The 16072-nt window shown below is 47.1% G+C and overlaps 1 protein-coding gene across 3 annotated transcripts in view; it reads right to left on the reverse strand.

Annotated features, from left to right (window-relative positions):
- ugt8 (UDP glycosyltransferase 8) overlaps positions 1–12682 on the reverse strand; it is a 38011-nt gene extending 25329 nt beyond the window's left edge. The window contains exons 1-2 of one of the 3 annotated variants that reach the window (XM_042342763.1): positions 12514–12682; positions 7745–8001 (exon numbers count right to left, since the gene is read on the reverse strand). In XM_042342763.1, coding sequence (XP_042198697.1) covers positions 7745–7754 — 10 coding nt within the window. In that variant the 5' untranslated portion in view covers positions 7755–8001; positions 12514–12682. The remainder of the gene's footprint in view (positions 1–7744; positions 8002–12513) is intronic. The other 2 variants (XM_042342769.1, XM_042342774.1) reach the window with 2 other exon arrangements.
- Between the last annotated feature and the right edge of the window lie 3390 nt (positions 12683–16072).

Consider the following 16072-nt stretch of genomic DNA (forward strand, 5'->3'; position numbering starts at 1 on the left):
TTATAAGCAAAATCGATGACACGTGTTCGTTCCAGAGAGTAGCATTAGTGTTAGTTTGGCTCAGTTTGGTAGAACTCTTGCACATGACACAGATGACTGTGGGTTCACAATCCAATGCCTTGGGACGTCCTCCCGACATGAAAGGCGCTCTATAAATGTAATTTTGTTGTTGTTGTCCAAGCATTAGTCTGACACTCCAGTGCATTGCTGCATTGTTAAAGATGTCATCTTTCTTTCAGATGATATATTAAACTGAGGTGGGACCTGTGCTTTTTCGGGTGGGTGCTAAAGATCCCATGTGTTTAGGAGAATTCTCCTAATTTAAAGTGTCATGAATAACTGGTTGTGTAAATTAGTTTACATTAAATATGCCACACAAAAAAAACTTTCAATTTGTATTGTTGCAGCAAACGTTAGCAAGAGAAAAAAATGGTACTGGATAGGGAACTATTGACTGCTATTTCAATACCCCATGTTTCCACTTCATCCAACTCAAACTGATGACCTTGGTCAATGTGCACTGTTAATTTGATTTAAGTACTGTAATACAAAGTGAAAAAATGTGTATTGTAAAAATGCAGAGGAAATTGGTATCTTACTACTTAAGCAAAAAGCCATTAATAGTATATTGCAGACTGCAACAATATGACAATGTGGGCAGCAAGCTTGAGCACATTAACTATACACTCTTTGTTTGCACATACAATTTCCATATTTCAAATTCACCCACAACACAGCAACTTTAATGAAGTCAGTAAATATAGTTTACAATTTGGCAAAAATAAACTCGGTTCTCTCTAACTTAAATTTTCCTTTTGCCCAATTAATCGAGCAAACTATTCATCCCGGGAGATTGCGTCCCAGAAGGGTACTTTGTGCAGTTACAAATTGCTCATGCAGTCTTCCACATAGACGGTCATTGCTGTTGCCCCTTGACACAGGCCTTACAAGTTTACAATTTAAAGATTATAAGATACTTCGCCCAGCAGCTCAATGACAGTAATTTTCACTCATGGTGGAGCACTCGGAAAAACAATACAGTAAGATAGTCTCTCTTAGGAGAATATTTACAGTCACCTAAGCAACCCTCAAACCTTTGACAAGAATCATGGGATCATCCGCTGGGAATGGCAAACAAGAATTTGATAGAAGGCTGGCGACAGCACAGAATTCACAAAAATATGGCTGGTGTCAAGACCAATTATGAATTGGTTCCAGGTTGAAAGCCATACCCACAAACATCATATGATTAAAGTTTGACTCTGTCCCCCATTGGGTAAATACTAAAAACAGAGACCACTCTTCGACTCGCACCCCTCTGCCATCCCAGCCCTGACCTGGGAGGCTGAGCCTGAGGGCTGATGCCGTCCCGCTGACCGCTCGCTCCCGGTCTCTGTGTGCGCGTTTTGGCTGCCGCCCCGACCTGAGCCTCCCCTTCCGCTCCAAATGTCTCTCCTCCCACCCCCCTCTGTCCGCTACTCCCCCTCTGTCCTTCTCTCCCACCGCCCTCCCCGCCTTCTCTCTCTCCTCAACCCCATCACTACTTCCCTCTGCTCCAGCCTGGGCATCCTCCGCCGGGCCCATCGTGGCTCCCGGCACTGGCTGTCCCAGAGCAGTAACCCCAAGTGTCCAATCATTCACTCCCTCCGCTCAAACCGCCTCCTTAAGGCAAACCCAACTTCCCGCTCCCTCATACGTACCCTCCCCAACTCTCCACTCGCACCACTCTCCACAACCATCTCTCCTGTACACCCCAAAATCCTCTCCGCATCACTCTCTCCTCCCTCTCCTCCCTCCTGCAAACCCACCCGCATTTCCCTCCAAAACGTCCATTCCCTCTCAAATAAAGCCCTCACCATCCATAACCTCATCCTGGACGAGCACCTTGACATTCTTGGGCTGACCGAAACCTGGCTCTCCCCCAATGACCCCGTCCCCCTAGTGGAAGCCTCCCCTCCAGGCTGCACCTTCCACCACACCCCCAGTCCAAACCATGTGGCGGTGGGGTGGCCTTCATTTCCAAAGCCTCCCTTGGTCTTACCCCCTACTCCTCTGGCTGCGTCCCCTCCTTCGAGCACCTCACCCTCTTCCACCTCCTTGTCTACTGCCCGACTAAGCCCCCCGGCTCCTTCCACACAGACATCTCTACTCTCCTCTCTTCCCTGTCCCTCTGCTCCGAGCGCCTGCTCATAATGGGCGATTTCAACCTCCACCTAAACTCCCCCTGCACCACTTCTGCTGACTTCACTGCCCTCCTCTCCTCCCTAAACCTCACCCTTCATATAAACTCACCCATCCACAACCGTGGTCATGCCCTTGACCTCGTTATCACCCACGGCCTTGACATTTCCGACCTCAGCACAGTGGACAAGGACATCTCAGACCACTTCCTCATCTTCTTCTCCTCCCACATCCCTCTCTCCTCCACCAAGCCCTCAACCATCCTCTACCGCCCTTGGAAAAGGCTACCCCCCGAGACCATCACAAAGGCCCTCACATCATCAAACATCCTATCCCTCTGGCCTTACACTCGAGGAGATCCTGAAGCAGTCATCCAGCTGCTCCATGATCGCCTCTCCTCCACCTTCAACTCCCTCATCCTCCTGAAATCCAGGACCATCTCCAAACCCACCCGATCCCCCTGGTACAACACCTCTGCCGCCTAAAAACCCCAAACCGGCTGCTCGAGCGCAGATGGCGGAAAACTGGCCGGACAGTCCACCACCAACTGTGGCTCGAGCATCTCCACAGCTACCGCCGTTCCTTGACACGCGCAAAAACGGCCTTCTACTCCAACATCATCTTGGAGGCTAAACACAACCCTAAAATCCTTTTTCCCACCACCCACTACCTCCTCCGTGCCCCTCCTCAGGCCTCCTCAATCTGCATATCAAATGCCAACTGTGAGGAGGTCATGGACTTCTTTTCATCCTTGCCAGACTGCACTGGCTGCCTGTCCCAGAGAGGATCGACTTCAAGATCCTCACCCTTGTATTCAAATCCCTCTACTCTTCTGCAACCCCCTACCTTTCTGACCTCCTCTCTCCTCAAAACAGTACCCGTTGCCTTCATTCCTCCGGGTCTGGCCTCCTCCTTGTCCTGCGAGTCCTCCGCTCCACCCTCGGTGGCCGTGCCTTCAGCTACTACTCCCCGAGGCTCTGAAACTCTCTTCCTCACTCCCTGTGCCTCGCTCCCTCTCTTCCTATTTTCAGGTCTCTGCTGAAGACCTTTCTCTACGACCGTGCCTTTGGTTACCTTCCTCCCCCTCCCCCTGGCTCAGCCCCGGGATCCGTTACTGTAAAGCGCTCTGAGACGCCGTCCAGCGTAGAGGGCGCTACATAAATCCAAGTTGTTGTTGTTGTTGCTTGGTTATCTCAGGTTTATTGTGTATCCTCTCGTCTTCTCCACCCCACAATCGGCATCTGAGCTTTCAAATTCTATGTCCCTAACATCTGAAAATCCCTCTGTTTACCATTCAGACACTCAATCTTTCTTCAAGTCCCATCTTATAACCTACTCTCTCTACCACACTTTGAGACGTCCTCTCGGTTAAAAGGCTATCAAATGTAATTTGTTGTTGTTCTTGTCACCTCCCCCTTCCATGTCTCGACTTCCGACCCCATCCGACCATGAAGCACTTTGAAACTTTGAAATAATCCTAAGTGAAGGACACCATAGGAATGCAAACTGTTATTTCACACAAAAAAGAAGCAAAAAAAAGTTAAATTTACACCAGTCAAAGAGACCCATATTTTCAACCAAATTTGATTATATATAAGATTTTAAATGGGATTGAGAAAGTCATATTTTCATATGGAACAACAACTTGCATTTATATAGCGCCTTTCACGCGGGGCAGCATCTCGGAGTGCAACAGGAGAACAAAAGGCCACAGATTTAGGGTTGGAAAGGGCAATTTTAGGATAGACACAAGGAAGTACAATATTTCTTTACACAGAGGGCAATTAATGACTCGAACAGGTTACCAGAAGGATGGTTGAGGTCAGGTTGCTGTGCATGGGTGAGTGTTCACCTACAAAATACACAATCACTACACTCTACAATAAATCCTGTGAAGCCTTTGCGTCATTGACAATGTGCTAAGGTGACATATGAAATGCAAGGATTAATATAATTATTCTGGAAAGATGAGATCAAATGGCCTTCTTCATCCAAACCTCTCTTTATCCAGAACCCTGATTGAAGCAAATCATCTCGTCCAAGACAAATGAGAGGCTTTTTCTAGTACCCATTGTCTGCTGATTAGGTACTACATTCATTGCATACTGGACACTGCAGAGTATCCCTCTAAACGTAAATATTTATTAACATAGAAAAAAGTGCTTGAAAGTGGGTCAGTACGGTACCTAACAATTAATAGTAATTTCTTATAGAACTATGATTTCTTTAATTTTGGATTGTTTTCTAGCAGAATCAAATTATTCTTTTAGCACGATATTTAAGTAACTAAAGCTGTACTAGTTTCTTGCAGAATTCATCTAAATCGCTATCTATGTAATTCACCGGGCCTATAATTACATATAAAACATTTTAAAATGAGCATTTTGGGGTAAATAAATAGAAGCAATAAATATATATTATGATTACTAGTGAATGAGTTAAGGAAATTCCCATTCAATTTTAAAAACAAATAAGGATTCCATTTGGCCCTTCGTGTCTATGTTGACTGTCTGAAAGATCTATCTGTTTGGTCCCACTCCCCATACCCTTTCATATTTTGCATTATCAGAAATTTGCCTTATTTCTTTTTTAAAATGATTATGAACTCCGTTAGCATTACCATTATTAGTAGGGCATTCCATGTGCTAATAACACTCTGTGTGTAAAATCAAACCTTTCGATTTTTAGTAATAAATTAAATGTAGGGCCTCTGTAGCACTCCCTCAGCACCACAATGCGTGTCAGCCTCGACTATGTGAGTTCAAAGTCTCATCATGGGGCTGAACCCACAACCTCTCACTCAAAGGTGAAAGTGCTACCAGCTGACATCTTTGAACTCAAAGTCAAGGCTGTGATACTCCACTGCAGTGCAGGGCGAGCACATCATGCTGCAATAAAAGTGATCTTCTGAAGTGAGATGAAGGTGTATTGTTTATGTGGAAGAGAGGAAGCTTTACTTGGATCAGTAATTTGCATCACCCAATTCATTACTGATACAATGCCAAAAATGGAAAAGTATCACAGTTACCACATTCCTCACTTTAAAAAATTACAATATCACCTTATTCCTTCAAAAGGTTTATAGGCATTAAACAAAGCAACATATCTGTCCATCAATTTAATATAAATGTAACATAAAATATCTGTCAATTAGGAAATCATCAGAAGTCAGCAAGAAAGCAAATTCATTATATACAGTAACTATGATTTCTTTCCATACCAACTGCACTGACAAACACAATAGTAACTCAGTATGTCTCACTTTAACACCGATTGGTTGTAAAATGAGCTCAGACTTCTGGTGAAACAGCTGTTATCTGCTGAATCGAATCACCCTGAAACCTTTCTTTGATTACAAAACAAAGTGCTATTCCATCTTTAATTTGTTTTTGTCTTATTGGGATTGTATATTAGTAACTCTATGTATTAATGGTTTAATCAGATACAATTACAGGATAATAATAATAATAATCCTTGCATTTGATATAGCGCTTTTCACGTCTTCTAGAAATCTCAAAGCGTTTCACAGAATAGACTGTAAAGTGAATTGACTGTATATTTGTGGGTGAAATGCAGCAGCCAATTGTGCACAGCAGTGTCCCACAAACAGTCGTGGATTGAAGTGACCAATTTATTACTGTTTTTTTTCTTGAGGGATTATTATCAGGCGTGTATATTAAAGAAAAGTTTCACCCTTGGATCCCATCGGCACTGTATTTAATATCGTTAAGTAATCCAAAAACCAAAAGCCAAAATAAACGCAAGTATATCACATTAATTCTTGCATTTGATAAAGTGCCTTATCGCGTCTTTGACACATCTCAAAGCGCTTCACAGGATAATACTGTAAAGTGGATTGACTGTGTATTTTGTGGACGAAACGCAGTAGCCAATTGCGCACAGCAGTGTACCACAAACAGTCGTGGATTGAGTGACCAATATTTTTGAAAGAACTATTACCCCCGGAAAAGCGATCCAGCAATCAACTAACATCCGGGTTCCTACTTACTGCTGGGTAAATAGAGGATGTGCAGTAAGGAAACGTGCCCAACATTTCGCTCTGCTGGGAATGGAACACAGGTCTCTTACTTGCGAGGCGAGTGCTCTAACCACTGAGATACAGGACTCCATTATATAATATTATAGAGTGAAACGGAACGGAAATACACCATCCGGCCCAACCACTGCGTATCAGTGTATCCTCCACCTGAACTCTTATCCCTCCTATTCCTTTCTTCTTTTGCACTCTATTCCCTTTATGTACAACCTAAGACAATATTCAAACCAATATTATAGACATCTTGCTAACGAGCACAGTATTTTTAAGACTATAAAAATGAATGTTCATATAACCCACCCCAATGCAATACAGGACCAAGAAAGCAAATCCATTATATAAAAAAATTAAAACAATTAATCAAATATGATAAAAATGCAAAACATTTTTATTTTGAATCAGATTCTTCAAAATTTCTCCTGAATCATGCATACTAGAAGCAAACAATGGTACCATTGGAAAGCCTACTCAACAAAACAATGTTGCTTTTTAGCATTTTCGCTCATTTTATAGATGCATGCATTGAACCGCGCTGGTAATAGCAAATGCAATTTCAACTTTGAATTTTAGTCTATGTACTGCTCTGCACATTACAGAGCAGACAAACTGGTCTTTGTTTTCGCTGTTCCATTTTTAAAAAAAATGGATGCTGAAGTTGGGGCGATAAGTGATTTCATTATAAATTCAAGATTAACAAAGAGTTAACTCCATTCCAGCATTCCGTTGCCAAGCACATTACCCGGAGTCAGCTCAGCCCCAAGGAATCTCAGTTCACCCCTAAGGAGAATGATCATTAGTTGGTCATTCGACATCCAACAAGTGGTTTGAACCCTCACTAGTTCGACAATAGGTCCAGGGGCTCCCTAGTGATCAGCAAGGTTCAGCATGAAATGTGTGAGAGCATTAAAAATAATAATCCTATAATAATCCTTGCATTTGATATAGCGCTTTTCACGTCAGGAGGACGTCCCAAAGCGCTTCACAGAACACACTGTAAAGTGAATTGACTGTATATTTGTGGGCGAACGCGGCAGCCAATTGCGCACAGCAATGTCCCACAAACAGTCATGGATTGAAAATGGCCAATTTATTATTGTTTTTGGTTTTGGAGGGATTATTATTAGGCTCTGTGTGGAGTAAGGAAACTTGCCCAAGGTTTCGCCCTGACTGGAATTGAACTCAGGTCTCTCGCTTGCAAAGCGAGTGCTCTAACCACTGAGCTACAGGACTCCACATTGTCACCATCCTCCTGCCCACAGCGTGGACACACATGCCTACCAATTAAGTGATGGTTCTAATAGTTGGAAATACAGAGTTTGAGCGGTACCTGCTTATAATATATACGAATAATACTTGCATTTGATATAGCACTTCATCACGTCTTTGAGACGTCTCAAAGAGCTTCACAGGACATACTGTAAAGTGGATTGACCATGCATTTTGTGGGTGAAACACAGCAGCCAATTGCGCGCAGTAGTCTCCCACAAACAGTCGTGGATTGCTTACCTCTCTGCATACTAATCAAGGTGGATACTAAGCCCTGGATATATGATGGTGCATTCCCAAACCTTGACTCCAAGTAGTGCCTTGCAGCAGCTGTCGTCCCAAGCCTCAGAGTTTTCTCATCAACTATCTGCAGACATCTGCTTTCAGTAATGGTGGGAGGATCTTCACAGGACAGTAACCACAATCCTGGCTGAAACCAGCCAAATTAGTGCTCGTCAGGAATAACAGATGGGATCGATTTTTGTGTTCTTCCTGATCTGTATGGTTCAATATCACATCAGAAGCATTTCATAAATAAGTTACCAATCTCAGCACGTTTTCAGGAGAGTAAAGACTTCTGCTCAATGACTCAGTATACAATGGACTACCTACAACTGGAAATTTCCATCTGATCAATGATGAATTATTTCATCTCAATTAAGATGACAAAAGCACCTTTAACTAATAAAGGGGATAGAGTGGAAGAATCAAAGCTCGGACTCCAAATCCTGATTGCAATCCAGCAAACCTGGCTTGAAAGCACCCATTGGCTAAAGATAGAGTTGGATGTCTGCCCTCCCTTGGTCAAATAACTAACTGATGTTTGCTTCTCAGCTCATACACGAATAGCCATTTGAACAAGATTCCTGAGGCAATCAGGTATCTCAGAATTCAGATGTTAACCAACAAGTATGAACTACAAGTGGTTTAGAAACAACTTCACATCCAGTTGAATCCAATTAGCCTTTCCTTGTCCTGATTCTTAAAGCCCTTCACAGTCTTCCCCCATTTTATCATTGTAATCGCTTGCCCTATATTCCAGTCCATAACTTCCATCCTTCTGACCATTCCCTCTGCTAAACCATTAGTGGCCAAGCCTATAAATTTGATCTCCTGTCCACTGGAACTCTATTCCAAAACCACTGCCACTTTTAGACATTCCTTTAAAGGTGAAAGGTGCTATGTAAATTGTGGAAAAAGGAATATCTTCAACTCGGTGAAGCCAATTAGCTGGATAAGTATTGTGAAATTTATCAGTGCTTTGTGGTTACCATTACTACAAAATACATTACTAAATTACATGATCACCAGGATAGGATTTCACTTTCGTAATCACTACCAGGTAGCATATATACTGCTTTGGATCAAGGTTTTGTTTTGCTACTCACAAGTGATGGCAGACGTACTGTCAGTGCCACATTCTTGGTATATCCATGCTGAGGACAAAAGGATTATAAGGTAAAATAAAATATGATTGTGCCTCATTTTACCGAAGACATCTCACAACATCTCACAAAATGAGTTAGTAATTCAGTTATGTATGAAATCACAAATTAATTGATAATCCAGTTAATTTATAGGAAACAAAACAAAGGACTGTTGTAATTAAATAATAATAATCCTTACAATTAATATAGCGCCTTTCACATAGGGAGGATGTCTCAAAGGCTTCACTGGATTTATTGTAAAGTGTAGTGACTGTATTCTGTAGGTGAATGTGGGCAGACAATTTGCACATAGCAATATTCCACAAAGACCCTAAATAAAGTGAGTGACCTATTTTATTTCACAAGATCAGTATGGATGAAGGCAGCCATTCTGATCTCTAACCAGATCAGATTCTCATGTCATCCTTCCAGAACACCCACTCTACCATCCTCTCTCTCATTTGGGGAATCGTTGGCGAGGAGATCAAGAGAAACTCCCTTCTCTTTTCAAGTCGCGTCATGGGATCTTTAGTGTACACGTGAATAGGCAGACAGAACCTCGATTTAACTTCTCATCTGAAGGATTGGGCAACCCCAGCACTGAAGCGCATTCCCAGACCAGCAATTGAGTGTCAGCCTAGACCAGTGGTGGCCAACCTTGGCCAACAAAATAATCATAGATATCACAAAATACGAGGGACAAACCAATAGTAATGCCTCCTATTTATTTTGTAAAGAGTGGTAAGTGGTACAGTAATAAAAAGACATACTCAAGATACTTTTAACTAGGTGGAGGCACAGGACAGCAGTTCCTCGCGTTGATCCGCTCGTTAAGCAGAGAGCAGTAATTGAATTTCTCACATTTGTGGGGGATTTTGCCGAATGAGATTCACAATTGCACGATGAAATTGTATGGACAGTTATGTGTTGATGTGAATACTGCAAGACTTAGGTAAATTGTACGAAAAGTGGAGAAACTAAACTTTCAAGTTCTTAAAGATAGGTCTTAAAAGTTGAGTGTGAGTTGAGTGAGAGTTTTCGTATTGGTCATCATGCCATAGAGATAATTATTGGTAACCTTTGGTTACTCTAACGTTTGTGCTCTGTGGGTTCCACCAATGTTAGCCGTGTTTTGCAAGGAAACCAGAAAGGTCACATGCACATCATTTTACCCTAAAAGCATACTGCCATTGGTTCCACATTGGCGCAAGTGTGCAGATCATGATGGCGACTGTAGAAAAATTACTGTAACTATGTATTCAAAAAGCTTATTGTGTGTCTATATTAAGTCTTGCAAGTTAACAAATGAAAGAACATTGAGAAAATAGAAAGGTGGCATTACTTTCGGGGCTGTCCCTCACAGAATAGAATTGTGCCACAAATCAAGAAATATTCAATCAAGAAACATTGACTTGGTTGGCCAAGTAAAGGGTTTAGCAACCACTGGCCCAGTTCAACGTCCTGACATGGAGCTTGAACCCACAAACTTTGACTCAGGAGGCCAGAGTGCTACTGACTGAGCCAGGTTGGTAGCAAAGTAACGCAGCTTTGGTCTTATAAGGCTTAGAAGCTTTTCTTTCCACTACACAACAGAACGAAAACCTGTGGTAAAACGCTACTGCTGTGTCTTAAAGGTACCCCACCTCCCCTACACTGAAGCCCTGCCGGAAAAAAAACATTCCTGTCAGCATCTCACACCTTACACCAACCTCTCTCACTTGAGCGCCAATTACAGAGAGAGAGAGAGGGAGAGAGAGAGAGAAATCCAGTCAAGGTGGGGAACCCGGTTGAATATGAAGGACTTGGTTAGGGTGATGGCGAGGGACTCGGTTAGGGTGATGGCGAGGGACTCGGTTAGGGTGATGGCGAGGGACTCGGTTAGGGTGATGGAGAGGGACTCGGTTAGGGTGATGGAGAGGGACTCGGTTAGGGTGATGGGGGGACTCGGTTAGGGGGATGGCGAGGGACTCGGTTAGGGTGATGGCGAGGGACTCGGTTAGGGTGATGGCGAGGGACTCGGTTAGGGTGATGGCGAGGGACTCGGTTAGGGTGATGGCGAGGGACTCGGTTAGGGTGATGGCGAGGGACTCGGTTAGGGTGATGGCGAGGGACTCGGTTAGGGTGATGGCGAGGGACTCGGTTAGGGTGATGGAGAGGGACTCGGTTAGGGTGATGGCGAGGGACTCGGTTAGGGTGATGGCGAGGGACTCGGTTAGGGTGATGGCGAGGGACTCGGTTAGGGTGATGGTGAAGGAGTCGGATAGAGTGATGGGGATGGTGAGGGACTATGTTAGGGTGGTGGTGGTGGTGAGGGACTAAGTTAGGGTGGTGGTGGTGGTGAGGGACTTGGTTAGGGTGGTAGTGGGGGACTTGGTTAGGGTGGTGGGGGGGGGACTTGGTTAGGGTGGTGGTGGTAGTGGGGGACTTGGTTAGGGTGGTGGGGGGCGGGGGGGACTTGGTTAGGGTGGTGGTTAGGGTGGTGGGGGGCGGGGGGACTTGGTTAGGGTGGTGGTTAGGGTGGTGGGGGGCGGGGGGGACTTGGTTAGGGTGGTGGTTAGGGTGGTGGTGAGGGGGGACCTGGTTAGGGTGGTGGTTAGGGTGGTGGTGAGGGGGGGACCTGGTTAGGGTGGTGGTTAGGGTGGTGGTGGGGGGGACCTGGTTAGGGTGGTGGTTAAGAGTGGGTGGTGAGGGGGGGGGGGGGGGGGACTTGGTTAGGGTGGTGGTTAGGGGGTGGTTAGGGTGGTGGTGGGGGGGGACTTGGTTAGGGTGGTAGTTAGGGTGGTGGTGGGGGGGGACTTGGTTAGGGTGGTAGTTAGGGTGGTGGTGAGGGGGACTTGGTTAGGGGGGGTGGTGGTGGTGGTGAGGGGGGACTTGGTTAGGGTGGTGGGGGGGGGGACGACTTGGTTAGGGTGGTGGTTAGGGTGGTGGTGAGGGGGGACTTGGTTAGGGTGGTGGTTAGGGCGGAGGTTAGGGTGGTGGTGAGGGGGGACTTGGTTAGGGTGGTGGTTAGGGTGGTGGTGAGGGGGGGACTTGGTTAGGGTGGTGGTTAGGGTGGTGGTGGGGGGGGACTTGGTTAGGGTGGTGGTTAGGGTGGTGGTGAGGGGGGGGGGGGGGGGACTTGGTTAGGGTGGTGGTAGGGCGGTGGTTAGGGTGGTGGTGAGGGGGGGACTTGGTTAGGGTGGTAGTTAGGGTGGTGGTGAGGGGGGGACTTGGTTAGGGCGGCGGTGGAGGTGGTGGTGAGGGACCTCGAGGAGAGTTTCTCGGTGGTTGAAGCGCGGGAAGTTTCCGACGGTGAAACGCACGACACCAGCAAAAGCGCGGCATAAAATCACCTCAGAGCAAGAGCTGGACAACCCGGTCAGTCAGCCAGTGCCAGTCAGTGCCAGTCAGCCAGTGCCAGTCAGTCAGTGCCAGTGCCAGTGTGCCAGTGCCAGTCAGTCGGTAACCTTGTCACTCAGTCAATATGTCAGCTCGTCACTACACTGCCCGAGCGGGCAGTTACCTGCCGGTCAGTGAAAATAAATAACGGAATAAATAACCAACATGTTGAGCAGTCAGTGAGTGAGTGAGTGAGTCTCTTACCCTCTCCGGGGCTGTGTCTCTCTTACCCGCTCTCTCTCTCTCTCTCTCTCCCTCTCTGTCTCTCTCCCTCTCTCTCCGGGGATTGGTGTCTGTCGCCACAGGGGATTCTGTCACTCAGTCCCTTGTCACTCACTCTCTCTCTCTCCACTCACTCACTCTCTCACACACTCTCACACACTCTCTCCTCTCACACTCACTCACTCACTCTCTCCTCTCACACTCTCTCCTCTCACTCACTCTCTCGCTCACTCTCTCCTCTCACTCACTCTCTCGCTCACTCTCTCCTCTCACTCACTCTCTCACACTCTCTCCTCTCACTCACACACTCACACACTCTCTCCTCTCACACTCTCTCCTCACACTCACTCACTCACTCACTCACACTCTCTCTCTCTCTCCTCTCACACTCACTCACTCACACTCTCTCTCTCTCTGTGGGGTCTCTCCTCTCTCTCTCTCACACACACACACACACACACACTCTGTCTCTCTCACCCCTTTCCCTCTCTCTCTCTCTGTGCTCGAGCTGTTGGCTGCCCGCGCCGCTGATGGAGGGGAGAGGGGGCGCGCGCGCGCCACCTGCGGGAGGGGGGGGATGCGCGCGCCACTGCGGGGTGGGGGTGGTGGGGAGCGCGCGCCACGGTGGGGGGGGGGGGGGTGGGGGGTGCGCGCCACCTGCGGGAGGGGAGGGTGCGCGCGCCCCTGCGGGGGGGGGGGTGCGCGCGCCGCTGCGGGGGGGTGCGCGCGCCGCTGATGGCAGGTGTCAGGGAGGGGGCGGCGTCCTGAGGCGCTAAACGCACTCACCGTTTCTCCCTCTCTCTCTCCCTCTCACTCACTCTCTCTCCTCTCTTCTTTCCTCGCCGTTTCTTTCCATAAACAGTCACCAGCAACAGAGAACGCCTGTCAGTGTGTGTGTGTGTGTGTGTGTTACACTCCGGGTCTGTGTGTGTGTTACACTCCGGGTCTGTGTGTGTGTGTATTACACTCTGTGTCTGTCTGTGTGTTACACTCTGGGTCTGTGTTTGTGTTACACTCTGGGTCTGTGTGTGTGTGTGTGTCTGTGTGTGTGTGTGTTCCACTCTGTGTCTGTGTGTGTGTGTGTGTGTGTGTGTACACTCTGGGTCTGTGTGTGTCTGTGTGTTACACTCTGGGTCTGTGTTTGTGTTACACTCTGGGTCTGTGTGTGTGTGTTACACTCTGGGTCTGTGTGTTGTGTTACACTCTGGGTCTGTGTGTGTGTGTTACACTCTGGTCTGTGTGTGTGTGTGTGTTACACTCTGGGTCTGTGTGTGTGTGTGTGTGTTACACTCTGGGTCTGTGTGTTTGTGTGTGTGTTACACTCTGGGTCTGTGTGTGTGTGTTGTGTTACACTCTGGTCTTGTGTGTGTGTGTGTTACACTCTGGTCTGTGTGTGTGTGTGTGTTACACTCTGGGTCTGTGTGTGTGTGTGTTACACTCTGGGTCTGTGTGTGTGTGTGTGTGTTACACTCTGGGTCTGTGTGTGTGTGTGTTACACTCTGGGTCTGTGTGTGTGTGTACACTCTGGGTCTGTGTGTGTGTGTATTACACTCTGGGTCTGTGTGTGTGTGTTACACTCCGTGTCTGTGTGTGTTGTGTTCCACTCTGTGTCTGTGTGTGTGTGTGTGTGTTACACTCTGGGTCTGTGTGTGTCTGTGTGTTACACTCTGGGTCTGTGTGTTGTGTTACACTCTGGGTCTGTGTGTGTGTGTGTTACACTCTGGGTCTGTGTTTGTGTTACACTCTGGGTCTGTGTGTGTGTATTACACTCTGGGTCTGTGTGTGTGTGTTACACTCTGGGTCTGTGTGTGTGTTACACTCTGGGTCTGTGTGTGTGTGTGTTACACTCTGGGTCTGTGTGTTTGTGTTATACCCTAGGACTGTGTATTTGTGTTACATTCTGGGTCTGTGTTTGTTTGTTACACTCTGGGTCTGTGTTTGTGTGTCTTTCACTCTGTGTCTATGTGTGTGTTGTACTCTGCATCTATGTGTGTGTTACACTCTGCGTCTATGTGTGTGTCACACTCTGGGTCTCTATGTGTGTTACACTCTGGGTCTGTGTGTGTGTGCGTGTTCTGGGTCTGTGTGTGTGTGTGTTACACTCTGCATCTATGTGTGTCTTACACTCTGTGTCTATGTGTCTGTTACACTTTGGGTCTGTGTGTGTGTGTTACACTCTGGGTCTGTGTGTGTGTTACACTCTGGGGCTGTGTGTGTGTTACACTCTGGGTCTGTGTGTGTGTTACACTCTGGGTCTGTGTGTGTGTGTTACACTCTGGGTTGTGTGTGTGTGTTACACTCTGGGTCTGTGTGTGTTACACTCTGGGTCTGTGTGTGTGTTACACTCTGGCTCTGTGTGTGTGTTACACTCTGGGTCTGTGTGTTTGTGTAGGGAGCGAGGAGGGGGAAGAGAGTCGAGAGGGGAGCTGAAGGCTCGGTCAAAGAGAAAGGTTTTGAGACCGGCCTTGAAGGAGGAAAGGGAGGAAGCAAGGCGAAGGCACTGGGGGATGGAGTTCCAGAGCCTCGGGGGCTGAGAGGCTGAAGGCCCGGTCACCGATGGTAGGGCAGTTGGGGCGGGGGACGTGGAGCAGACCGGCGCCAGAGGAACGGAGGGTATGGGCAGGTAGGTAGGGGGATAGTAGGTTGGAGAGGTAGGAGGGAGCAAGGCCGTGAATGGCCTTGTAGGTGAGGATGAGGATCTTGAAATCAATCCTCTGGGGGATGGGGAGCCAGTGGAGGTGAGCGAGGGTGGGAGTGATGTGGTCCCGAAGCCTGGTGCGGGACAGTACACGAGCTGCAGAGTTCTGAATGACCAAACATACACAAACACACACACACACAGACCCAGAGTGTAACACACACACAGACCCAGAGTGTAACACACACACAGACCCAGAGTGTAACACACACACAGACCCAGAGTGCGACACACACACAGACACACAGTGTAACATACAGAGACCCAGAGTGTAAAACACACACAGACCTAGAGAGTAACACACACACAGACTCATAGAGTAACATACACATAGACCCAGAGTGTGACACACACAAACCCAGCGTGTAACACACGCAAGGACCCTGAGTGTAACACACACACAGACGCAGAGTGTAACACACACAGAGACACACAGCATAACGCACATACACCGTCCCAAAGCGTAACACACACACGCACAGACCCAGAGCGTAACACACACACACACACACCCAGAGCATAACACATAGACCCAGAGTGTAACACACACAAACACAGACCCAGAGTGTAACACACACACACAGACCCAGAGTGTAACACACACAGAGACCAGAGTGTAACACACACACACAGACCCAGAGTGTAACACACAGAGACCCAGAGTGTAACACACACATAGACCCAGAGTGTAACACACACATAGACAGCAGAGTGTAACACACACATAGACACAGAGTGTAACACACACACACAGACCCAGAGTGTAACACACATAGAGACCCAGTGTGTAACACACACACACAGACCCAGAGTGTAACACAGAGACCCAGAGTGTAACACACA

Source organism: Callorhinchus milii, unplaced genomic scaffold, assembly GCF_018977255.1.
Source record: "Callorhinchus milii isolate IMCB2004 unplaced genomic scaffold, IMCB_Cmil_1.0 Scaffold1, whole genome shotgun sequence".
Lineage (NCBI taxonomy): Eukaryota > Metazoa > Chordata > Chondrichthyes > Chimaeriformes > Callorhinchidae > Callorhinchus > Callorhinchus milii.